At 43.4% G+C, this 26,659-nt stretch overlaps 1 protein-coding gene across 1 annotated transcript in view; it reads left to right on the forward strand.

The window, feature by feature from the left end:
- Positions 1–2,501: 2,501 nt before the first annotated feature.
- LOC149347172 (putative sodium-dependent multivitamin transporter) overlaps positions 2,502–26,659 on the forward strand; it is a 35,584-nt gene continuing 11,426 nt past the window's right edge. The window contains exons 1-9 of the mRNA XM_089585516.1: positions 2,502–2,952; positions 3,788–4,048; positions 5,008–5,073; positions 6,158–6,209; positions 7,447–7,514; positions 8,076–8,233; positions 10,504–10,644; positions 10,728–10,857; positions 26,332–26,420. Of these exons, the coding sequence (XP_089441642.1) occupies positions 2,782–2,952; positions 3,788–4,048; positions 5,008–5,073; positions 6,158–6,209; positions 7,447–7,514; positions 8,076–8,233; positions 10,504–10,644; positions 10,728–10,857; positions 26,332–26,420 (1,136 nt within the window). The 5' untranslated portion in view covers positions 2,502–2,781. The remainder of the gene's footprint in view (positions 2,953–3,787; positions 4,049–5,007; positions 5,074–6,157; positions 6,210–7,446; positions 7,515–8,075; positions 8,234–10,503; positions 10,645–10,727; positions 10,858–26,331; positions 26,421–26,659) is intronic.

A 26,659-nucleotide genomic window follows, 5' to 3' on the forward strand; every position in this document is an offset into this window, starting at 1 on the left:
CAGTTTTTCTCCTTATGCATCTTATCAATTGGATTATAGCGTGTACACAGCCAATGAACACTAATTTTGAGCTCATTCGATACCGCGACTCTTGCCGTAAATTTGGGTCATTTTGCAGCGGAGTAAATTAAACTCGGTAAAGTGAAAACATCTCTTACTGAGCAAATTTTGCATTTTTCACTACATGCCAATGTCTCACAGAAAAGTAAACAGGGAAATAAGTTTGCTTAAAACACAGCTACGGTCAGAACTTTTTTTTGCTCTGAACCCGTTTGAACCCGTTCGAACCGGTTCGAACTGAAACGGAAGGTACCGGAGCCGGTAGCGGAGCCGAACCCCGAACTTACCCCGAAAACCACCAACTTGGTTTGGAATATGCTGAAGTCAACCATTAATAATTGCATTAGTTCACTTGTTCCTAATAAGCGCGTTAGAGTGAACAAAAACAACCCATGGGTGACTAGGGAAATCATACATATTCGTCGAAGACTTAAACGCGCTAGAAAAAGTGGTAAACATCCTTCAAACCTAGCCCACTTGAGATGTGAGCTTGCATCTAAATTGTCTGAAGCTAAGGCAAGGTATTTTAGTTATTCCCTTCCACAGTTCCTAAAAAGTAACCCTAATAAATTTTGGCGCTACCTTAGTGACTCAAGTGATGAGGTAGATAAAATAACAATAAACGGGTCCGTTGTAGACGACGCATCTGACGTGGCCGAGCACTTCAACCGTTACTTTCAATCTGTCTTCTCTCTCCCGGTTGCAGATGTAATGCATGTAAACTCGTCCTCTGACATTGAAGCCAATTTCATAACTTATGAAGGTGTTTTCAACATGATACTCAAACTCAAAACTAAATCCTCAGTCGGCCCGGACAACATACCTAATGTCTTCTTGCACCGCTACGCTGAACCACTCGCTCACATTTTAACCCACCTTTTTCGTTTGTCATTCACCGAAGGCATTCTTCCAAATGACTGGCGTGTGGCTCGAGTGGTTCCGGTCTTTAAAAAAGGTGACCGTTTAAATATTGGTAACTACAGACCTATCTCACTTACCTCCAGTACATGTAAACTTATTGAACATATCATATCAAACTACATCGTCTCGTACCTTGAGGAAAACAAAATTATTTCACCCTTTCAACACGGTTTCAGAAGAGGCTTATCAACTACCACGCAGCTCGTGACCACTCTTCATGAATTTGCTTCATCACTAGATAAGGGCGCACAGATTGACGCAATTTTCATGGACTTTAGTAAAGCGTTCGACCGCGTTTGTCATAGTAAACTGATATTTAAGCTTCGAAACATTGGCCTTCCCGATAACCTTGTTAATTGGATTCATTCTTATGTTTCCAACCGACAGCACTTTGTTCAGGTAAAGGGCTGCTCCTCTCACATTCTACCGGTGTCCTCTGGAGTGCCCCAGGGTAGCGTCCTTGGCCCGGTTCTCTTTCTCATCTACATCAATGACATCGTCTTGGCCATTGACACTGCAGCTATAAGTATTAGGTTATTCGCAGATGACTGCATTCTCTTTAAGTCTATTAATAGTAACCAGGATCAAGCACGCTTACAGATAAACCTTAATGCAGTTGCAGATTGGTGCGCGGAATGGTTAATGGAAGTAAATACTGATAAAACTGTTCTCCTACGGGTCACGAAAAAGAAGAATCCCTTCCAGTTTACATACACACTGAACCACGAAAACCTACTGCAAGTTGACAACTACAAGTACCTCGGCGTAACATTAAATAAGCGCCTTAGTTGGACTAGTCACGTCGACAAAATTTGCGCTGCTGCTGCAAGGAAACTTGGCTTTCTCCGCCACAAATTAGTCTTCCCCACAGTCCGTGAAGCTATTGGCATACAACACGTACATTCGACCTAAACTTGAATATGCTAGTGTGTCATGGGATCCATTTCTCAAAAAAGATATACATTCACTAGAGATGATACAAAGAAAAGCAATCCGGTTCATTTTCAACAGTTATCATAGGAATGCTTCACCGTCCGCCATCATGTCTGTAAATAATATTCCATCCTTGGAAAAAAGAAGAGCACTCGCTAGGTTAAAATTTCTTTTTTCACTTTATCACCAACAGTTTAATTTCTCTTCCAAGGACTACCTGCGCCCACGCTTAACCCGGCATACTAGGAACGTTCATGACCAAAGCCTTACGCCGTACTTTGCCCGTACAAACCTCTTTAAAAACTGTTTTTTTGTTCGCACTATCGCTCAGTGGAACAGCTTGCCAGCTCTCGTCTTTTCCGCCCGTAATGTTCATGATTTTGAAGAACGCTTGTCCCCTCTCATCTGAGTTCTGTTTGGAATCCTACGTCTGGTGTTTTATAATATTTCTTCCTGTTTTTTTTTCTTTTTGACAATGTTGTTCATACAGCAACCTTTTACCTCTGACTGCCTTTATGTTGATCATACAGGTGTTTTGTAGTGTTTGCCTGGTGTTTTTTTTTTTGAAGTTTGGTGTGATCTTTGGCTGTTGTTATATTGCCCACTCTGCTTGGCCCTCGGGCTGCAGTATTTTGTAAATAAAGGTGTGAGCCCGAGCCCGAACCGAACCAGAAAAATTCCGGTTCGACACCCTGATCCTGACAGTGCCGGCCGCGTTTCGATGCAGACAAAGTGCAAGAACTGCTGTAGTGCTTTTGGACCCCCTTGCACATTAAAGAACCGCAGCGGGTAGAAACCGCCGTGGCGCCCTTCATTGCGGCGTCTATCAAAGTAAGCGTGCAATTTCAGGACGTTAGAGCCTTACGAATGACGTCACAAGAAAGTTTTTGGTTGCAGAGACTACGTGAACGAGAGAACACATCGAGTATGTCCGTATCAACAAACCTCGACACCGCGGACTGCGTCGTCTTCGGCGTACTCACTGCTGTCGGCTACCTGGTCGGCATATATTTCTCTGTAGTGAAACGACGGAAAAAGGTAAGTGCTCCATCCGGTCTTCAACTGTGCGAAACATTTCTCGGATTTTTTGAAAATTATTTCGTCTGGGATAGTAATTTGTTATACTGAGCATTTAAGCCAACCCAACTAGCCCAACTTTCTTTCCTACTACAGCGAATGTATATTACTGCTGCTCTTTGTTTTGTCACTTAGTGTCTCAAATTGATGCTGGCCATTATATCCTTATTTTATCGCTATTTTCTCGCCTCACAAGTGTTTACGCCTTGCTTAGCACATCACTCTGCTGATTTCCTTTACGACAATGTCTCATTCTTAAAACAGCGCGAAAGATAGGACAAAATAAGGAGACAAGAGAGCGCCTGTGTTTCTCCTTCTTTTGTCCCGTCTTTCGCGCTTTTTTAAGTCTGAACCTTCAACAACAAGCCCTTTTCGCCACACTTGTGCACAGTGTTTGTGAGGGCAATAATTTCATTGACATGTAATGCGGCGATTAGGCCTCATCAGGAAACATCCAATTCTCTTTTTGCCTCTCCCCGTGGACAGGATGTAATGTTGTCCGATATAAACGGATTGACTGATTGATTGATTGATTGATTGATTGATTGATTGATTGATTGATTCATATTAATTACGTTGAGCCCCTGTCACACTCAGAAGGACATATTATACCAATCTTTTAGCGCAGTGCTAGGCACTAAATTGATAATTAATGTCCTAAACGAGGCTTGCCTTAGGTAGCTGAGCACTGCCCCAGAACCAGCCTCGCAGCACTGAGTAGCACTTCTCATATCAGTGCGCTCATTGCCGCACATTATAAGAGCTGCCTTAATGTGCATCTTATTTTTCACACTAGGCAGTGTCTGGCATCAGCAATGCCGCCAGCGCCGAAATGGAGGCTTTCCTGGGGGGCCAGAGCCTCCCGGCTGCTGCCTTGGCCGTCTCCGTTGTGGCCTCCGTGGCGAACGGCGTGACCGTCGTGGGTTTCGTGGGACACTACTACGCCCATGGATTCCACGTGCTCTGGATTTTGGTGGGGACACCGCTTGCGACAGCGTTCGTTATGACTGCGCTGGTGCCACTCCTGTATGGTCTACGGGTGGCGTCTGTTTTTCAGGTAACAGCCAACGGGTGGTGTGCGGAAATTCTCAACATTTGCATATATAAAAAAGTAAATGCATAGAAAAGTCTAGCGTAAGGAAGAAGCGTGTAAAGAGAAAGCACAGGAGCGCCAATTTACGGCACACGTTCTATAAACATTAACGCACATGTCGAGCGTGCGCTTCTGGTTGATGACAGGATTTAAAGAGTTCTGTTATGCGCAAATAAGATCTTTCCTTCTTGTTAGGCCCCTACATATCATTCTTGACTATTTTGTGCATCTGAATCTAGCACTTTGGAGGAGGCAGAGGAACCGGTCTTCAATATTATAACGAGGAGGCGTTTCACATCTCTTCCCCGATGGAAAGGGTATATGTGTGAAGGATATTTGCGTTGCGATTGATGATGTTATTTCCTGTTGTGAGCGCTCGAATGGCACCTAAAGGTTCGCGATGTCCCTTGCTGGCCTATTTGCAATCTATAGTGCGACACCGGTCATCAATAATTTCATATGCCGAGGGATGGCAGCATTAAATTATGTTGCATGGCGTAAGAAAGAACTCCTCTGATCGGACCAAAAATTCTTATTTTGGTTCCTTTTGGCTGCGGCAGTTCATGAGATTCGTTGATTTAGATTTCAACATTTCAAATTAATTTCCTGAAAATCGTTTTAGGTTGTCTGTTGGCCAAAGCGAACCCTTAAAGTGCCCCGCAAAAAGAAAAATTCCCCAAATAAATCATCACTGAACGCATTCGATTATGCTTCACATGCTAATCTGCGACTTTCTGCATTGAGTTTGTAACATTCTGCTACCAGGCTTATTAGGGCTGTCAGCCTTATTTGAGCTCAAGAGGATTAAGAGTATGGGATATGTGCGCTCAACATGTGGGCAGTAACAAGTGGCGTTATGGTACGGAGTAATTTAAACGCGTCCTCATTTATGTCCTCTGTGTAATTTTTTTTTGAAACCCTAGTACCTGCGTATGCGGTTTGACAACAAGGTCGGCATCACAGCGAGCGTCGTCTATTTCGTCCTGAGCGTAAGTATTTGACATTTTTATTATTGTCAAATGTGCAACGCAACTTCGTAGTTCCTGCCCAGAATCTCTACTTTAAAATTAATATTCTCACAATAGCCCTTGATATTGTTTTGAAGAATATAATACACCGTATAATTAGTCCTCTAACACTCTCGAGGTGTGTAGTGCCGGTTGCTTTAAAACATAATAGTGTTTTACCTTTATTCCGTCGTGATAGCGTAAACGGGCACCTGCTCTTATGGCGTACAGATATGCTACGGGTAAGTGCGCTAAAGCCTTTACACAAAAAGGCACCAACGACATAAATTTGTCGACTACATCGTGCTTATTGAAATGTAATCGCGGAACGTCTGTTTATGATAGGAGCAGCTAGAAGTTTACTTCCATCATTCCGGGTTCGGAGAGGCACTCGAATAAACCTTATGCATGCAGTCACCTTACTTTCAGTGAAGCCATTGGTGGCTAGTAAGCTCTTATATATCATTGAAGTTAAAAGAGCTTCAATACATAAGAATTCTACAGCCGGTATCAAAATTCTAGTGCCCATGGGGATCGCTAATCATAGCCGTCTAGCGGGGCTCATTTAGTATGGGCAAAAATTTCGGCCTGCGTCGGGGAGAAGATCGGAGTTTCTGTTACCTTCAAGAGATCTCGAACGCTGGTTGCACATAATGAGCCACTCGGCGTAACGGAGAAGCAAAACAACCTGGGCTCGAAACAGTAACCACGACTGCACATACGTGTGCTCCGTGGCGACTGTTGCAAAAATACAGGTCATTTATTGTGACCACTGTCATTCGCAGGAATATTTCCACTGTTGAAATTACGTTATGGCCAACATCTAAACTTTGCATACTTCCTTTCCAAAGCGCTAAACTCTAACTTTTACTCTTGCGGAAAGGCCCTTAAGTCTGAAAATAATCCCAGGGTTATAACCACTGTCTCCTTAGTAACCTGGCAGAACGAAAACTTTTGCATGTTCTATTTTGGGGAATTTAATTTCACCCATTCGTTTCTTTTATGCTTCTCGCTAAACACTGCCTCCGCCGAAGTCGTCGCACTCATATAAGGCTCACATTTTCAGCAAACACTCGGCGCCGTGGGAATTTACAGCGCTGCGATTGGATTCGCTACAAGTAGGTATTCACACGTTTCCCACACGTTCTTCTCGTTTACATAAACAGCGTAGTCAGCGTAAACACTGCACGCAGCAATGAAGCTTGCTTAGACAAATGAGAAGCACCGTGAGCTCAAATTGCGATTCGCTGCATTGATATAGTCGCGGCGGGCAACGGAAGAGACCGCCCGAAATAGAAGTAGGACGAAGCATTTTTTAAAATTTATATGCGATGCTTTCGCTTAATTCAATTTTACCGATACTTCACTGAGGGCTGTAGCGTTCATGCCAGTGTCTTAGAGGCTGGATATGAAAGGAATTACTTGCAATCACTTTTCCTTTATGCAAAACTTGTCCATGCATCGTCCCCCTTTGAAAGTTGTACTGAGGCGTAGTCTAATTCCATTACTTTCGTCCTGTATTCGCATAGAGCAGGCGCACTTCGCAGTCTTAGCTGGTCAGACACCCGAGCTCGTGCCGTGAACGGCGTAAAAGGTGACCCCTAGCGCCGCACCTCTGCAGCACCGGCAGTGTACATGTGCATCAAACTCGGTCTTTGGAATGGAATGCCTATTATAGTCCCCATTTCTTTGCAGTAATCCTGCTGACTGAAATATACGGCTGCGTCGCACAGAGGTGCCCGTTTACTCAGTCCGTCGCGGCTGTCACGGCCAAGGCACTCTTTAGTCGACGTGTTTCGACTCTTGCATACTTGCTTCACTGAAACGTATATTGTACAGTTAATTTAGCGATCGCATTTGAATGCAGTACGAGCTACGCCAAAAAGAACCCTGATAGAAATAGCACTACAGTTGTTTGCGTCTCCGTGCTAGTCGGCAGTCGTTGAGGAGAATGGAGACCATAAGCCTTTGCGAATAGTGCACTGAACCTGACCAAACAGGCGACTACACGAGCACCATACCCCTAGCATTAACTTTTGTGTGATACCTTAACCTGTTCGTATATTCGATCAAACAGCGCCGTTGTAGAATGTGAGAGTTCCGTAATGCGAATGACGGACTGTTTCTTAATTTTTCTTTACTCTCTTCGCAGAAAAAAAAACATATAGAGGACGCCTTGCATCCTTAATTTGAGCATTGGTCTGCAGGAAAAATTTGATGGCATAAAGTGAATTATGTATATGGTATGTGTAGGTTTTATGACCGATAGAAAAAATATAGTAGAAATCTTTCAAGATTTCGCAATGCTTTTAGATTCTACTGATTACCATCAACAATACTTACCGTTCTTTACAGTGCTCTCGGTGCCGCTGCTGTACTCAAACATCGTCATCGGTCTTGCTGGTACAATATACACAGCTCTGGTAAATAATTTCTTCAATTATATTTCGCGCGACCATAAAGAAAGCACTTGCAACGTACCTTGTCCACACTGTGTCGTAGCACGTGGTATTAGAGCGTGGTTTTGGTCTTCGAAGACATCGCTGGTAGCTTAAGTTTGCATTCAGGCAGGCTTATGCACAGAAATATTGGTTTAGGATCCAGTGAAAGAAACAGAACAGCTTGGGCAAACAGACCTATTAGGGCGATGTAAAAAATAGTTTGAAGTAAAAAGAGTCAACAAAAAAATTAGCTATATTTGCGTGCGAAGTGAAATAGTATTAGCGATATTCGCGTGCGAAGTCAAATATAAAAAAGGGCTCAATAACGCACGGTATTAGTAGCACGGTATTAGTTGTCTGAGTTTGCTTATGCAAATGACGAAATATCTGCAGTGTGGTACAGCTTTCACTCTCGACTTTCTATTACACGGAGAAACAGAATTTTCCGCTACATTAAAATGAGGGAGCTTTCGTCAGAAGTAGCCGCTTTTTAGCCCATTTAAATGAGTCCCTCTTTTTCGATGTATTTTCATTTCCGCTCAGGGGGGACTCCGCGGCGTTGTATGGGCCGACTGCGTGCAGGCATTGGTTATGGCCGTGGCACCAGTGACAATCATAGCAAAAGTGATATACGACTCAAGCAGTGTCACACCGCCGCTCCGACCCATGTCTGATTTAAACGTCACTGAGTACATGTTCAGGTAAGTTAAATCGCAGCCAGATGAGCGAGAGTTGGTATCAACTCCTGTGATTGGTTTTGTGAAAGGTGAAACTTACCTCTTTTTTTTTAGCAATGTTTACTTAGCAAACGGGTGCGAAGCAAATTCCGCGAAGGGATCAGCCCGCTGCATTTCCATAGTCAGCAGCGAAATTTATTATCTGGCAATATTCGCTTCCAAACATTTTTTTTCTGGATTCTCACGGCTTTCGGAGTTCCTCTTTGCAAAATATTAATAACCATGTTAAACCGTTTAAGCCTGCACTCAATGAAATATTTTACATGAAGCAGAAATTGCGGTCCAGTTGACTGTTTTTGTGTGTAGGGAACAAATTAAAATAGTTAAAACTTGTTATTTTTATCCGCAATACTGAAACAATATTTATGCCAGTATGGTGTGCGAAATACTCAGGTGCAATCTCTGGTATCAAAATTTTCTATGCTCAATATATTTGGCGCTTGAAACACGAAATGTTCACATTGCATGTCTTTATATGCACCCCTTTTATCAATGTACAGCACTAAATGCTCTGTGGCGACTTTACAAGCAACACTTATAAACATTTTCTGGTAACTAAAATATTTCTGGCTACTTCATTAATTACCACTGTTTCCATGAGGCTTTGCTTTTCTTCACGAACTCTTCATCGCTTATGTCGACAGCATGAAGGTAATGTCATCTGGTGCCAAAGCGAATAAAAATGAATCAGGGTTTGTAAAGCTGACAGGGTTCTGTAACGTGAAAACTATGTTCAGAACGTACAAAGCATCATGATATTGTTCTCGATAATCAATACCCTGCTGTATTTTGAAATTTAGTTGTACCGTTCTGACAGTAGAACGAGCAGCATTTAAACTATTTGAGTGCTATAAAGTCATTGTGGCTACCTCAGCAGGAAGAATTAACGCAATTAATGCTTGGTATGAAATGTGGCCTTCAGCACTGACTTCCTGCAGAACGAGCCCCCATCATTTCACTTTGCTAGATGTTGTGCTAAAGACGTTGCGTGCGTAATTGCGTTTTTTGGGGGATAAATTATGAAGGAATCAGGTGTGAATTAGAGAAGGCCGGCTACAATGGGTCGGAGCTAAACCAGTTAGAGTGCTACTACAGTCAATAAATACAGACGGCCCTTATTGCACATAATCGCCTTTAAAAACCTGTGAAGTGAGAGGCCTCATGCGCCTTGGTGATGTACCAAAGATGTAATGAAACGATCAGCGCAATCAAATGAGCGACAACGAGAGAAACGGACACAACAAGCCTTGACTTGCTACTCCTGCTTTATTAAGCGAGCTCCGAAGCTAGCCTTTTGGCCGGCTTTGACGAGCCAGGATCGTCATAAGCTTGCTGCCATTTCTGGTTCTGGAACCAGAATCAGAAATGGACTGTGCGTCCAGTCTGAGTACTCGTCGAAATCATTTTTTTTTGTTTGCAGACAGATGGCAATGCTAGTACAGAATAACCGTTATGGCGACGGTTCCGAGAAAAATGTATGCGATTTATTTTTGTTACTGGTGTGTTAAAGACACGGCCGGGAAAACGTGGATAAAATAATCAACAGCGTAAAAGATACCAGTCAGGCGTGTCTAGTCAGCACATGATTTTTTTTCGCTCAGGAGAGAGAGAGCTGTTTACACGCGTACGTTGATTTTTCTGGCTATGTAAGGCGTGCTAAATCATCTGAGGAGATAAACCACGACGTCAAAGCTAGAGAGTTGAGTTATGAAAGAGGGGCACACAACGTGGCATTCGTGGCATGGCATGGATAGACTGAAGTGACGCTTTTAAGGCGAGAACATTATATGCCTCATGAGCAACAAAACCCGGCGGGCGTTATTATCGGCGTCTACGAACAGTGCTCAACAAAATCGCCAATCAGGTACGTCATCAGCAAAGAACAAAATTTCTTCCCAAAGGGTGTGGAATTGAACGAATTGCCTCTTCTAGGTTCTGCCACAAACACGAAAGGACTGAAAGGGCTTTCCCAATTGTCTTCAATTAGTTTTTGGAAAAGCTGTTTTCGTGCATGCACCGCTTTTTTCAATTTATTTTTGTCTCCTGTTATCATTTGATGTTTAGGTGACTGACAGGTCATGCATAATGTATGTATTTTTATCTTCGCGTCTGTGCATTTCTAAACTTTGCTATACCTTGTTTCTGCATGTTGGCTCTAAACCTGCGCAGTTGTCCGTTGCTTTCGCAGCAGAAATTATGCAAAATAAGTAAAAGCACTTTTTTTTCGTACACAGAGCAAATCTGGACTTAACACTTGATGAGAACCTCTGGAGTGTCCTCATTGGTGGTCTTCCGTACATTTTTGTTCGTGTCGGATTTGACCAAATGGTTGTCCAGCGATTCATGGCAGCAAAGAGCCTGCGAGATGCAAAAAGGTAGGTTTATTTGTTCGCTACTCTCGTTTCTGCGTTCTCATATCAATTTTAAGATGCGTTATATGTGTGCATTCTTATTTCAGAATAGCCGTCGTCAGTGCAGTGTTCGTGGTTTTCTTTTTTTTCCTGGTTGGAGTTGCGGGCGGAACTATGATATACTGGTACAGAGACTGCGACCCACTTCTGTCGGGTGCAATCAAGAGCTACGATCAGGTGAAATATAATAGTTTACCTCTTTTTTCTTCAGCGGGCAGTGCTATCAAGGTCATTTACAATGACGGCACTACATGTAGCAAATTAGTAGATATATTGTCAGCAATCGACACACAGCTTTTAGGAAGAAAACAGTGCATCGACTGGATGATGGTCACATAAAAGAGAGTTACCAACCCGTATTTTTGTTGTAACGCTCCTATGTCAGGACCTGGAACCTCGGTGTATCTCTATTAGCATACCGCACGCGCTTAGCCTTCTCCAGGTATAAGTTGCTGGCTTGAAAATAGAATCCCGCCATTACGAGTATGTGTCTTCCTGATAAAGTCCTGGCAACAGTAAAGTGTTGGTTTAGTCACAAAATATTGTAACGTGGCGGCCAGCCGAAGAATGAGCCGTGATGAACGATGGAAAAGAGATGATTTTAATGGCCGCTGGCCTAGCGCGACCGCTCCGTCACGCGCCACTGCCAGCTTCGTCTTCTTCGTAACAATATATACTTTGGAGGACAAAGTTAACTACATCCCCACCCCCTCCCTTTCCAAGTTACCAATAGTGCGGCATCTCATGCCGGCAGCACTTCACGGCGGTGCCCGGCACAGTGCGCCGGTCTCCACACCAGGAATGCATCGTGAAAAGGCGCCCGCGTCATTTAATTTTGTCCTTGAATGTGCGTTTTGCGGAGTGCTGCAATTGCTCTAGCGTGCATGCAGTCATCAAGATCAGCACAATAGGGGGACGTTGTTATGTACGGAGAAAGCGTACGGAGGTAATCTGTCCAAAATAGGATGCAAATAATTCAGTAAAAGCCAAAATGTTTACATTAGTTTGCCAGAAAACTGAACGCCGTCTTGCAACCTGTCTTGTATTCAGTAATCACTTGTGTTTAATAGCTCATCAAACAAGGGATATCTTCTGATCCCGCACTGAAGAAAATTTTCCCATATACTATGCAAACTTGAAACATTTAAAATTAGTCGTATCATGAAAAAAAGGTTCCATGTGCAGAAAACCGGTTCTAAGAATCACATTTTCTTTATCATTTCTCGTTTTTTGATCCTTGTAATCATCAACATCTTCATCATCAGCCTGACTACACCCACTGCAGGGCAAAGGCCTCTCCCATGTCTCTCCAATTAACCCTGTCCTTTGTCAGTTGCCGCCACTGTATCCCCGCAAACTTCTTAATCTCATCCGCCCGCCTAACTTTCTGCCATCCCCTGCTACGTTTGTTTTCTCTTCGAATCCACTCCGTTACCCTTAAGGACCAGCGGTTATCTTGCCTTCGCATTACATGCCCTGCCCAAGCCCATTTCTTCCTCTTGGTTTCAACTAAGATATCATTAACCCGCGTTTGTTCCCTCACCCACTCCGCCCTCTTCCGATCTCTTAACGTTACACCTATCATTTTCCTTGCCATAGCTCGCTGCGTTGTTCTTAACTTAAGCTGAACCCTCTTTGTTAGCCTCCACGATTCTGCCCCATAGGTGAGTACCGGTAGGATACAACTGTTGTATACTTTTCTCTTCAGAGATATTTGTAAGCTACCATTCATGATCTGAGAGAACCTGCCCTATGCGCTCCACCCCATTCTTATTCTTCTAGTTATTTCCCTGTCATGATCCGGATCTGCGGTCACTACCTGCCCTAAGTATACATATTCTCTTACTACTTCCAGCACGTCACTACCAATTGCGAACTGCTGTTCCCTCGCTAGGCTGTTGAACATTACTTTGGTTTTCTCCATGTTAATTCTTAGCCCCACATTTCTGATCTGCCTGTCTAACTGATTGATCATGCTTTGCAGTTCTTGTCCTGAGTGGCTTAGCAAGGCAATGTCATCAGCGAATCGCAAATTACTCAGGTATTCTCCATTAACTCTTATCCCCAACTGTTCCCATTCCAGTCCCCGGAATACCTTCTGTAAGCAGGCAGTGAACAGCATTGGCGAGATCGTGTCTCCCTGCCTGACACCTTTCCGTATTGGAATTTTATTGCTTACTTTATGGAGAACTATAGTAGCTGTGCAATCGTTATAAATATCTTCCAATATTTTGACATAACACTATTCCACAGCCTGATTCCGCAATGCCTGCATGACAGCTGAGGTTTCCACTAAGTCAAATGCTTTCTGGTAATCAATGAAGGCTATATATAGGGGTTGATTATATTCTGCGCATTTCTCTATCACCTGATTGATAGTGTGAATGTGGTGTATTGTCGAGTATCCTTTACGGAAGCCTGCCTGATCATTTGGTTGACTAAAGTCCAAGGTTGTCTTCACTCTATTAGCGATTAAGTTCAAACCAAATCAAATCGTCTTTATTTTCTCTCTCAAGGAGAAAAGGGGGTGACGGGTAAAAGCCGCATAACTGCGGCTTGACAAAGCCCAGCCCCCTCTATGTACAGTTCGGCAATAGTGCTCGTGCACATACAGAATTCAATTTCACACTTCATCTCACAGACCTAAAATTTGCACCCTACAGAATAAAAACACTCCAAATGAAAGCACATGCAGTTTTAAATCATTCGAAACACACATTTTAGAACACATCAGGTTTTAAACATAAAAATTTCAAACACACTGAGATTAAAACACGTTCAGTTTAATAATTTTCAATTTTTTAAAATTCTGGAAGAGACGTTACCTTTAGTGGTAGCAGAAATTAAAAGACATTTTACAGCAAAAAAAGCACCAATAAAAAATAAAAGGCACTGTTACGACGAAGAAATTCCTGTTCAGGCGAAGACGACGACAAACTTCCCATCTTACAGCACCAAGAAAAACACAAAACGCAATCATACAAGAGAATCATGTGATGTTGGCTGCAAGGAAATGTGCATGCAGCGCTCGTAATGACAATTTTTCCGGGAAGGTATCGATGAGCGCAAGGCTATTTAGAAGAATAGCAGCATGATAAGAAATGGACTGGTGACCGTACTCTGTACGACAGTGAGGCACCACCCATGCGTCATTATGACGTGTATTGTAAATGTAAGTGCGGGGACGAATGTTTAACAAATTCAGGATGCTGTGATTGCACGCCGATACGGATGAGCGATATGTACAAGCTAGACGGTAAGGATATATGCATTCCGTGGGAAGCAGCTTATAGCGCAAGAAGTTATCGGAAGTGTGTGCATGACAAGGGACATTAGCAATAACGCGCAAGGCACGTTTCTGGCAGATTTTAAGTTTCTGTATGTTTTCTTTCGATGTAGTTGACCAGACTAAATGGCAGTAGTTAAGTGTCGACAAAAATAGTGCGTTATAAATTAAGCGTTTAACTGCTGTTGGCAAGAAGTTGCGGCGTCTGTTTAGTATCCCGCAAACCTTATTAAGTTTGTTGCAAAGCGCATCAACATGCTTGTTCTAAGTTAGAGTTTCCGATAATATTACGCCAAGAGTCTTAATTTCATTAACAATGCTTACCTCTTCGCAGTCTAAAAGAATTTTGCCCTTGATGTTTACCTTTGTGTTCTTAGTACGGAAAAGAATAGCTTGAGTTTTTTTGGTGTTCAGCCGCAGGTAATTTGTTTGCGACCAGTCTCTAACTACCCCACCACGATGCAACAGCACCAACTAGCCCAGCAACTTGCTCTCCTCTAACTAATGATAAAGCGTGATTTGCCGAGCAGACTAGACTTAGTAAATACCTTGTAGGCAACGGAAAATAAGCTGATCGGTCTGTAATTCTTCAAGTCCTTGACATCTCCTTTCTTATGAATTAAGATAATGTTAGCGTTCTTCCAAGCTTCTGGTACTTTTGAGGTCACAAGGCATTGCGTATACAGGGTGGCTAGTTTTTGTAGCACAATCTCTCCTCCGTCCTTCAACAAATCTGCTGTTACCTGATCCTCACCAGCTGCTTTCCCTCTTTGCATTGCTCCTAAGGCTTTCTTTACTTCCTCCTTTGTTACTGGCGGGCTGTCCCATTGCTGTGCTCGACTGCCTCCCTCAGTAACTTGATGATTACATTCGCTACTGTATAGATTTGTGTAGAACTCTTCGGCTAATTCAACTACCTTATCCATATTGCTGATGACATTGCCTTGTTTGTCTTTTAGCGCACACATCTGGTTTTTACCTATGCCCAGTTTTCTCCTCACTGATTTTAGGCTACCTCCGTTCCTTAGAGCATGCTCGATTTTCTCCATGTTAAACTTTCTTATGTCGGCTACCTTGCGCTTATTTATTAACTTCGATAGCTCTGCTAGTTCTATCCTGTCTGTGGAGTTAGACGTCCTCATGCTTTGGCGTTTCTTAATCAGATCTTTAGTCTCCTGAGATAGCTTGCTGGTATCCTGTCGAACCATCCTACCCTGTAAAAAAAGTCCGTGACTTTACGGAGACTTACTACGTGGAAAAAAAGGACGATTTGCATTTTTAGAAAACACGGAGGAGGAGACCGTACTTCAGTTCAATAACGGAGGAATCGTCATTATTCGCCCGTAGGCGTTGCAGGGAAGAAAACTTGAACATTCTGTTAGGCAGCAAAGCTTAACACCACACAGCGGTTGACTCCTTCGGCATTCTGTTACCGCCAAACGCATTAATAACTTAATTAACGACAACAGAAACAGAGCAAAGGTTGTCATGATTTGACGCCGCTGCTTACTTTCATGCCTGCATGATCAATAATAATCTGTTATTGGAAAGGGGGCAATATCTGTCTCACTGTTTCGGTGGGCCCCTGAGCCGTCCCAGCTAATACGGGAACCATCACAGCAGCGTTACGTTTTTGTTTTGGTCAAACGTTAATGACAATGCTGTTAAATTCTTTTCTATAGCATTTGCCAAACGCTGCAAATGAGTGGAGAGAAGTCACTGGCGCGCTTTTTTAATATTCGCTTCGGTTCAGGGCTGCCCACAGAGCCGAAATACTCCAGGCCGTAGTACCTACTAAGACTTTTGAAAAGTGGTGTTTGGGTTACAACACATTCAATTAAATTTTAATTCTATTTTGCAAATGCAATATTTCCTCTGAAATCGATAATTATAACTTGAAGCATTTTTGTTAACTGACCGCCTTTTTTTGCACGGTGCCGCATTTCCAGGGGGTGCCAAGCGTTACGGTCTGACAGCAGATGTGAAAATGGGCTTACGCAGCACCCTTTGTTTGCAAAATTGGTGCAGAAAAAAATTTCATGTCTGCTACGCTTGCGATCTCTGGGAACGAAAGGGGGGAGGCCAGGGGCATGTGCGCAGCCAAGCAAGTTGTGCTGGTGCTCATACACCCTTCATCCCACTCCCCCCTCTTCCCCCGAAATTTTAGAGATACTCGCTTTGAACTCGGTCGGTGCCTTGGGGTCACCTTTATACCCCTACGCCACTGAGTGCGCTGCTGTGGTGGCGGCTCCACTTTGCTTCTCTTTTCAACGACAATTTGCGTTCTTGTAGACGCAGTGGCGCTAGTACGCTTTGACGCACGGAAGACCGATGTGTGAAAGGTAAGTGTAATTTCACTGCTCTGCATCAAACGATTTGTCGTGCCGGAGTCGTATTTCACCTTTCGCTGCGAAGACAGGTGCTGTCTCAAGCGTGCACAGCGCGGTGTTCCTGCGTAAACGACATTCCAGGTCCCAGGTATGCAAAAGCGCTGTCACTAGCCCACAAGAATCTCGCGTTCATTTAGTGCTTACTACGGAATGCTCTAATGCGTCGAGAAAACCGAGCAGAGTGCAGCAGCTTCCGGAGAGAGAGAAACAACTTTATTTTGCAGCCGCTTCCAGCAACCTTCGAAAAACGACCCGTTTTGTTCGTAAAGCAAAGATGTTTCGTTTAGTCGTATTATAAATACGACTAAACTTTAACAAACTGATTATTGCTCACTACAACTGATCTTTGAGGCGTCTCGCAGTGAGTAGCATGTAACTACTTGGAGGGTGTGCGTCCAGTTCCTTTCTGCTTCTCCTTGGGTAAAGTTTTTTTCGCAGGGGTAGAGGCTGTTTAGAAGGGAGGAATGCGCCCATTGTGAAAAGGAACCTTTCCAACCAGAGAGCACGCCGACCGTGCCGTTCGGGAGAGGGCATCCTCCTCTCAACCTCGGCGTGAATAGAAAGTTTTAGTATAGCGTACGAGCTCTTACGTACGCTATACGCAAGCATTTAGCAGGAGGTTACTGTGGAAATCGCAAGAGCACTTTTAGTTTACCGTAGAACCGCCCAAACGCAACGATAGCTAAGGTCGCAGTGGCGCCATCTGGTGTTATAATGTAAAAACATTTTGTATCGCTTTTTACGCGGTTAGCCAGGAGCCAGGGCATTGGCCAAGCTGATCCAAGTCGTATCACGTAGATAGCCGGTTGCATGGCGTCCCCGATGAGTCGCGCACTGCGCAGTCGAGGCAGGGCCTAGCTTTTTTTTAAATTTTTTTTAGGTAACCGAACCGAGCAAGGTTTTTTAAGAACGTCATGGTATGTACTACTATTCTTTCGGACCCCTACTGCCCTACAGCCGAAACGGCCGACATGGCTACTTTTGGCAAGGCTATGACTACCTTGGCATAAAAATCCAAATCAAGCCATTCCACTGTCGGCGGTGTTTTGATAGGGTAAGGAACGGCGGAATCGTTGCACAGAATCCAAAATAGGGCAAGTTTATCACTCATTCCTTTTGCTGTCGGCGAGAGGAGGCAAAGCGAATATCACCCGTTCCATTTAAGGGCAATGAATATGCCTAAAAACCCAGTAACATGACATTTTCTCTCCGAAGCGGGCGACGTGGGCGCCGCCATGTTGACAACGCTATTTTTCCTGGCGTACGTAAGAGCACGCACGCTAAATTCGAAAAATAGCGTACGTAACGCGAACGTACGTAAGACATCGGTTTGAAATAGCGTTTGGCGCATGCGCAGTACGACTGACGCTATTTTATAGCGTACGCTATGCCTTTGCGTATGTCTACGTACGCTATACTAAAACTCTCTAATGTCCGCGGTGTTTTTTTTTTCCTACCTTCCCCTGCATTCCAAGGTTGACCGTACCATGCGACTTCCTCTATGTCCACTGTCGCGTTCGTTGAGCAAGCCAAGCTAAGCCAAGCACTGTATATGTTTGGCTGGCGGTCATGGCTGGCGGTGGACGGTGATTGTTTTCGGGCGTTGTGGTGCACGCCGGCGTACGCCAGCCATTGCGCCACTTTGGTCGTTCCACGCGCAACCAGAGTAACCCTCAACTGTTTTTGCGCGCGTCTTACGCCGACTACGTTTCACCGCAGCTCCTGTAGTGGCCCGAGTGGCCCTTCTTCCTGCCGGGTGTGCGGCTGCCCCACACAACGTCGGCATGGCGGTACGTCTCTCGAAGCGCTCGCCTCCCTCCCCGTGCCTCTGCCGCGGTTCTTCTCTCTTCTCGACATGTTCTCAGCGCACTCTTCTCCGTCGTCGGATTTTGTCCGTGCTGTGCTTAGCGTGCCAGCTCGAGCTTCTGCCTGCTTCAGCCATCGTCGCCTCGATTATCGCCGTAGGGTATCGTTTTCAGGAGTTACCTTTGGCGTGCGCGCCTTTCGCGCTCCTTTCCGTTTCACGCGCGACTTAGTGCTCCCGTTTTCATAATCTAGGTTGCTCATCGGCTGCTGCATGTGCTTGGCTACATTTGCTTTGTGCTCACTTGGATACACTGCTTGCTCGTGTTTTTTGGTAGCGTCGCACACTCGGTGCAAACTATCATGTACCGTGATCCAAGAGTTGGCGTTGACTGGCGGCCTGGTGCAGAGCGCGTGTGAATCGTTTACGTTATAATGACGACGTGGTAAATTAACTCTTATATCGTTGGCATTCGAACCTCCGTGTATTTGTGTCGCTGCACTGGCGGGGAGGCTTGCATTCCAGCATTAAAGGCTGTCGTAAAAGGAATGACGAGAGGCTGCATGACTGGCATTGCTTATTTCATTGTTTGTTCAGAGAAAGCGTTTGTTGTAAGTGAGCAGAAGCCGCTATTTTTCATTGTTAAAGTAGCAACATCTGCCAGCATGCATTATCATTTTTACTCCTGAATGACTGAAAGAGTATCACAGCATTGCCTTAATTTTTTTTTCTTCTTGCTTGCACAGTATGACTTGTTGTGCCTACAGATTGCACTTTTGCATGTGTTCTGCACTTTCGCGAGCAAATTTTAGGCAAGAAGTTTCAAAGGCACCGTGTATTGACCTGAAGTGCTCGCTATTAATGTAGCAGTATTTGCCGTGCTGAATATCGAATCTGCATACTTCAAAGCGTGTTTAGCATCTTGTCTGCATAGACTCTTTCCTTCAAGGAGGGCTTGGAGGTTTCACTTATTTGCTTAGTGTTGGAAGTAACAGCCATGACTGATAATAATACTTATTACAGACATGTTCTGCATGTACAGTCAGGGCGGAATGAAATGCAAACACACGTCATACTTTTCTACTTTACAGCGAGATATTCATTTAGAAAAGGCTTGTAAATTAGTACTTCGGTAGATTCTTTACCCTGAAACATGAATTAGGCAAGCTGTATACTGCAGTTGAAAGCGCACAGGTAAAATAATTTGTTTTGTTCATCCGTGTGGCTCATATTTCATTCCAGCCTGACTGTACACTACTCTCCCAGCAGGTACCCCAACTGAAGCATGCACTGTCTTGTGAAAAATGCTGCACATATACTTTAGAAGGGTGCGTGAAACAATGCGCAGCTGCCAATATTGAACTATTAGTATCTGAGACCTGATATTCAACTGAATCGTCAATCTGTCTCCCGCTAGGAAGGCACAAGCGTCACGCCCATGGCTAATTCACTGCCCTTCACCCCTGTATTGGTTTCACTCCTTGAGTTATTTTATTTTTTTATTTTCAGAGGTACTGCCAGCCTTCGCAGAAGGCCTTTGGCAGGAGTGAGCATACATGGTAAAGAAAGTACGAAAAAGCGCTACAAATAATCACCAATTAATAATAATGGTATTAATAATCACCAATTTTACTACAAGGATATATGAGAGCACATTGTGAGTTAAATATGGTAAATTAAAGTCTTCCACTCTGTACAGTGATGTGGTTGGTCTTCTACATCTTTACTAATGTCTTAATTTTGCTTTATGCAAGCCTTGCCTTCCTATTGTATCCTATGTCCTCCATGTCCTCCTATGCTATCTTCATTCCTCCTGGTCCTCTCTTCGGCCATTTCTCCCGTTTCCTTTGCACTGGCTATTGGTCAGGTGCCTGCTGTGAAAATGACAGCCAACACTAAGTCCCTTCCTTTATTTCCATGAAATCTTCACTGCTACCACTAATGCTGACAGTACTATATCAGTATTTTTGTGATAATAATGTGCAAGATAGTAGCTAAGCCAATGGTAGCTGAGTTGAATGTCATGCATATCTTGCATGCGATATATTAACATATTCACTATTACAATACCCTCAATTTCTTTCAGTTCAGACATTTGGCCATAGATATTGTATGCTTTCTTTCTAGTTTCGTCCACTCAAACAACTGCTTTTTGCGTTGCAGGTAGAATGTCCAATGAGTGCCGCTCTGTCTTATGAGCAGGAAGCACTATTTATGGATCCATGACCTTTTCTTGGAAATGACAAACCTTCTTTCGCCTTATTATGTGCTGAGCGTTCATCATGGGGGAAGCAAATGTCATGACTTGGATTTCTACAGAGGTGAGACATCACACCCAGCCTCATTTTTTCTGCGACGTGCTTAGGGGATTAGCAAACCTTCATTAAGTACTTCTTTCACCTTTTTTAAGTGCTCCGGCATGGTGAATAGATATGGTACTCTGGCTGTAACATGTCATAATGATATATGGCCACATTTTAAAGGCGTATGAATTGCTGCACTTATACTATTTTGCATGTCCCTCTTTTAATGCTTTTTCAGCCTTGGTTTGTTGAAACGAGTAGCAAAAAATGAACACAAGAACGAGAGAGAACTAGGACTTCCCATATTTTACACACATTTTCTGGCTTCAGCGAATTAATACCAAATAGCCCAGTTGTGCACAATAGTTCTTTCAGTTAAGCACAGCTGTATCTGTATTAACAATTTTATGCAGGGACAAAAGGCACTTTGCATTTATATTCTGTACCTCCTCAGTAGCTCAGGCAATATGAAAAATTAATTTGATTTCTTTTCTTTGATTTGATTTGTTGGGGTTTAACGTCACAAAGCGACTGAGGCTATGATAGACGCCGTAGTGAAGGGCTCCGAAATTTTCGACCACCTGAAAAATTTCATTTTTTTGTTTTATACTACAAGACGTCATATAGAGAGCAAAGCTATCAAAACTGAATGTAAAACGTGCACAGTTTGCGTGTACTTGCAGAGGCTGGTGAACAGAGCCCATAGGAATTTTTCCTTTATGCAGAATGGAAGGTTGAAATTTTTTTTGCATAATTAGATCGTGATTGGAGCATGAAGTTACATGTTAGAAGATGAAACCTGCCATATTGTATAGGGTCGTTCACTCTTAGTGCGAACACGCGAGCGCATGGCTGGGCTCTTTGAAAGGCTCATTGGAAGGCCATCGAAACGAATTGGCAGATGAGGCGAAACACCACATTCAGCTCCTTCTCCAGCGCCACACTGCTGCGATGAGCAGCTGTGTCACTTGCAGTGGCTGTCTGAAAAGAGCGGCCATGTGTTCGCAGTAAGAGTGGATGACCCTTTACATTTTGTATGCTAGAGTGCCGACTCTTGCATCCATCTAAAAAACATTCATGGAGGTTATCTGGTTAGCCTCCTTCCTTGATACCACATTTCTAGAAATGATACTTAACTATGTCAGCTTTATTTTGATCAGAATTTATAAGAGTGTATCACATACACCAAATTTTGTGATCATATATGACAAGATTCGAAAGGTGATTCATCATTGGCATTGTTTAGTCTAGGGCAGTAAAATGCCATGTACCTAGTGCAAAGTAAAATTAAATATGACCAGTCTAACAAAACAAACTCCTTTCTTTTAGAGGGAAATCTTTCGGCCGAAATGCTGGAGTGGCTTGACGTGATGAAGACATTGACAGGAGTGCACTCAAAAGTACCCATATTTGGGATGGCACGAGAACTGGCAGCCAGCTCTTCAGGCAATTGGTGAGTACCTTGGTGCTCTGCTTCAACTGTTTCGTATGTGACCAGCTTTTGTTTTTCACCTAATAAGAGTGCGTATCCTTGAAAATATCAGCACAAATTGAGGAGAATTTCGATATTCTTGCATGAGATGCCACTGCGAGAACTTGAAAATAATGATATCTCGCATGTACACTCCACTGCTGAATACAGTAAGCATTGCTTGATAGCTGAGTGCCTCTGACGTATGAGAAAATAGCCAGGTTGCTGCACAACGTGTGGAACAGCCCTGTCTAGCACTTTGTCTTCAGGAAGTGGAGAATGAGGTAGTAATTTCTTAAAGAATTTCTAGAAAATAGCACAAACCACACGACCAGGAAGAAATAGCTGATGCAACACACTGACTGGAATGACGCCATGTGCATGAAGGATCTTATGGAGTTGCCTGCTATGTTGCACGAGAAGAAGGTCACGCAGGATGGGTGTCAAAGACTAGCTGATGCAGGTGCCTTCTTTCTGTCCCTAGTACTCACTGCATAACTCAATGAACAAGCAGCAAAGGTTACAGCTGAGCATGACCAGACTCTTGCGCTTCCCTCCGGAAGCAAGCTGGAAGCACAGTCCTTCGATACCTTAATGCTTTTGCTCACAACATACATTGTTGCAGCACGTGGCGAGGAAAGGTACACATCCTTGATTTTAGTGCCAGTGCACTCACAGGCCCCAGTAACAGATCATTGAGGCTTCCTGTCATATGAACAGGCATCTCATGAGGAATGAATTCTCAGGCTTCAGAACTTAGTGCTCTTTGCAGAAAATGTCCCAAAGTTTGTTGCCACATGGACCTTTTCGAAATAATGGCCCAGAAAGGCGAGCCTTCCTTATGTAACTTGAGAAAAAATACCTAAGACGTGGGTATTTCTGTTTCTTCATGGGTGCTGAAATGTTTCTGAGGGAGATGTTTTGCTGATATAGAACGGTTTTGCAAAAAGACAAAAAAAGAGACTGTGAGGCTGTGCGAAGCAGCAGAAATAAAGAACATTTCACAGCTGATGAAGAAGCAGAAAGACTCATGTTTTTAGCCCTTTTTTGCGCCAGACACATGAGGACACTTCATCTTTTTGGGTCATTTCGATAAGGTCCACACGGCAACGGCATTTGGTTAGATTCCTGCAAAGAGCCCATTCTGAAAGCATGAGGATGCGCTCCTTGTAAGGCGTACTGCACACATATTGGAATATCTCAATGGGCAGTGACCGGTATTTATGACTGCATTTTCATTCGAAATCGGAGATCTGTACATTTTATTGCCCGTGCTCAGATAATTTCAGCTGTGAGCGAGCATAAGATTTGGGGAAGTGCACTTGCACATTGCTTGTGGGCAAGTTTTCGCCATACTAAGATGTTGCCATGGTTCCTTGCTCACTAAGGTTTGCAGTGAGTACTATGGACAGCAAGAAGGTATCTGCATTGAATTGTTTTTGGCACCCATCCTGAGCTACCTTCTTTTCGGCAGCTCAGGGCATTCATGCACACAGTGTTGTCCAGGTAAGCGCATTGTGTGTTTTTTCCTGGTCCTGTGGATTTTAGTTTCTTTCCTGTAACGAAAAAAAGAATTTGGTCAATGAAACGTAATGGTTTGGTTCTCATTAAATATTTTTGCAAGACCCTACAAAAGCCAGTTGGTCAATAGTGAATAGTTTGATTGTGTTTGCTAAGTGAGGTCTTTCTTATGCTTTTCAGATGAATCTGATAGCAATATGCAGAAGTACAATGTATGCAATTTGTCATGAAAATAAAACGTATGTGCCTTTACTCACCCAAACACTCTTCTTTCATTCTAAGCCACATGCTTTGTATGTGCGCAATGCACAACATGCATAAAGGAAGAGCTTGTGTGTAATAGTACTTCATTTCTTCTGCACCTGGACGGCTACTGTACATGATTGAACGTGAGTCAAGACACGTTGATCAGTCACACAAATTAAGAATCTAGATGCGGTTGACAGCTTATATTCAACTTAACACTCCACGCCATTATTCTGGCCGCACCATGCATCAGCAGTGTCAGTATGACTTCAGAGGGCTTGCCAGTATGATCCTCTTACTTTAAAGTTTTGTTCAAGCCATTGGCGACAAGCCGCATCACTTGAGTACACAGAAAAGGGTCCAAGAGAGGTTAAACGTAAGAATACATCAACAATTTTTATACGGTTGGCTTACGTACGAGTACACAGTTTACGTACGAGTACACAGAGAAGGGTCCGAAAGAGGTTAAACGTAGGAAGACGTAAGCCATTTTTTACGGTTGGTGTACGCACTAAACTCTGCGTAATATCCGTGATTAAGACCACTGAGTCCTTCTTAAGGACTGGCCGTGTTTCTTAAAGTGTCCGTTTATGAATATTGGAAAGTGCTCGGCAACGCATTGCCTCCAGGTTTCTACGTAAACTAGAGCAAATTTTTTTACAGTGTACCAGCTACTTCTGCGGTGCACTCTGTAAAGATAGCTGTGAGATTATCATTCATTGTTTCAACACTACGGTCGTCTTCTTCAGTTAAAGCGGAAAATCTGTTCTCCAGTGACATTCTGAATTCCTCTACCTTCCCTCTTAATGCTAACTCGTTAATAGTCTTTCGTTTCACCAGTTTCCTCCGTTTCCTCTTCAAATCTAAGCTAATACGAGACCTTACCATTCTGTGGTCGCTACAACGCACCTTACCTAGGACCTCCACATCCTCTACGATGCCAGGGTGAGCACACAGTATGAAGCCTTTTGCATTTTTAGACTCACCATTGCGCCTCTTCCACGTCCACTTCCTGTTTGCTCGTTTGCGGAAGAAGGTATTCATATTCCGTAAATTATTTCTATCTGTGAACTCTACTAATAACTCTCCCCTACTGTTCCTAGAACCTATGCCATAGTCACCTACCGCCTTGTCTCCAGCTTGCTTTTTACCTACCTTTGCATTAAAGTCGCCCATCAGTACAGTGTGCTGTTATTTTACTTTGGTCATTGCCGATTCCACATCCTCATAGAAGCTTTCAACTGTGTGGTCATCATGGCTTGATGTAGGCGCGTAGCCCTGCACCACCTTCAGCTTGTACCTCTTATTAAGCCTAATTACGATAGCTGCCACTCTCTCGTTAATACTGTAAAACTCCTCGATGTTGCCAGCTATATCCTGATTTATGAGGAATCCCACACCTAGTTCTCGCCTATCTGCTAATCCACGAGAGCACAGTACATGCCCGCCCTTTAATACTGTATACGCCTCATCTGTCCTCCTAACCTCACTAAGCCCTCTGACATCCCATTTAATATCGGCTAATTCCTCCAACAGCACTGCTAAGCTACCCCCCCCCCCCCTTGTAATGCATTACTTCAAACTTTGTCAGAAAGCTTATATTTAATGCCGGCCATTTTCATGGGTCTTTCGAAAAGGACAGGTTTAGAGACGTTGCTAGGGCGTGTAATGAAAGCTACTTTGTTTTCCAATCTCTTTTTCTCTAGCTCATGGCGTGCAGCAAAGAACATCAGTCTCTGTATCATACCTCATGGACAGCGAAATCAAAAGTGCTGCGACATTCGTGCTTTTGCAATTCTTTCAGGTATACAGTAACTGAAATTGCAAGTAGCAATTAGCGTAGCCGTTGGCAACCTGCGTAAGCACTTCCTCTGATGAAATGTCCGCAAGCTTATATGAATTCTTCAGGCAGCGATTTCCTGTTTACGAACTCTCGGTTGATTTATTTGGTCCTAAATGCAGTCTATATTTGTGTGTAGCGAGAAAGGCTTTAATTTTTTCTTTAGTTTCCATCACAGTCGTGAGCACACCCCTGTAGCCATACAGCAGAGTAGGAATTTGTCTTCAAGTATTGTTGCGCTGATGCTGCCACGATACCCGCAAGGATGCTTAAATCCTGTGCTTGTAATGCACGACTTAAGTGCACTGCTCTTTTACTTGGTTTTGCGCACATAAATCTTATTTGCAGCGACAAAAAAGCGTAAGCGCGTACAACGTCTTTATTTTATTCTACCCGGGCAATCTGTGAGGGGCATGTAGATGATAGACCGGATGTTTCCAATTCATTGTAACCTGGGTGCCCCCGATCTTGATATTTATTCCTTTATATTAATATCCAAGTGAAATTGAGAACTCTCGCTTTTTGAAACTATTTCTCAATATCGATACAAGTAGTAGCCTTACACGTTTAATGCAGAACACAATTGCAGCAAAATAGGGAGTAATACTGATGTTTTCTCGATGTGAAGCAATCGCGGTTGCGCTCGAAAGTGTTACGGAAGCTTTCAAGCACGCCGCTGGACATTTAAAATTATTGTCCAGCTGCGTATACACGAAAGTGATTTTGAAATTGTTTCCAGATGATTAGTTAAATGAATAGCAAAATAACTCTCAATGTGCTTTTGTTTCAGCTTGTCCCTTATTACTTAAAAGAGAGCCTTTCTGATGTGATCACGCTACGAGGCTTGTTTCTTGCTGGGCTCTTAGGTGCAACAACAAGGTGAGTTAATGAAGCAAGTGTTTGTCATCCTGCAACGTATTTTGCTATTTTAATGACAAATGATATTTTAGTTAAGCCTGATAATGTACGCTTTTGTCGAGTAAACCGTGATTTTTCGATGGAATGCGAACGTTGGGGAGAGTGCGAAAACATTTTTAATCGTCTTCGAAAGTCAAACGGTTGACTAAATTATGATGGTTAACGTTTTAGCAATTACATTTCGGCAGGTTGTCCACTGA

This window comes from Amblyomma mixtum, chromosome 4 (assembly GCF_055824585.1).
Source record: "Amblyomma mixtum isolate Tamu chromosome 4, ASM5582458v1, whole genome shotgun sequence".
In the NCBI taxonomy this organism is placed as follows: Eukaryota; Metazoa; Arthropoda; class Arachnida; order Ixodida; family Ixodidae; genus Amblyomma; species Amblyomma mixtum.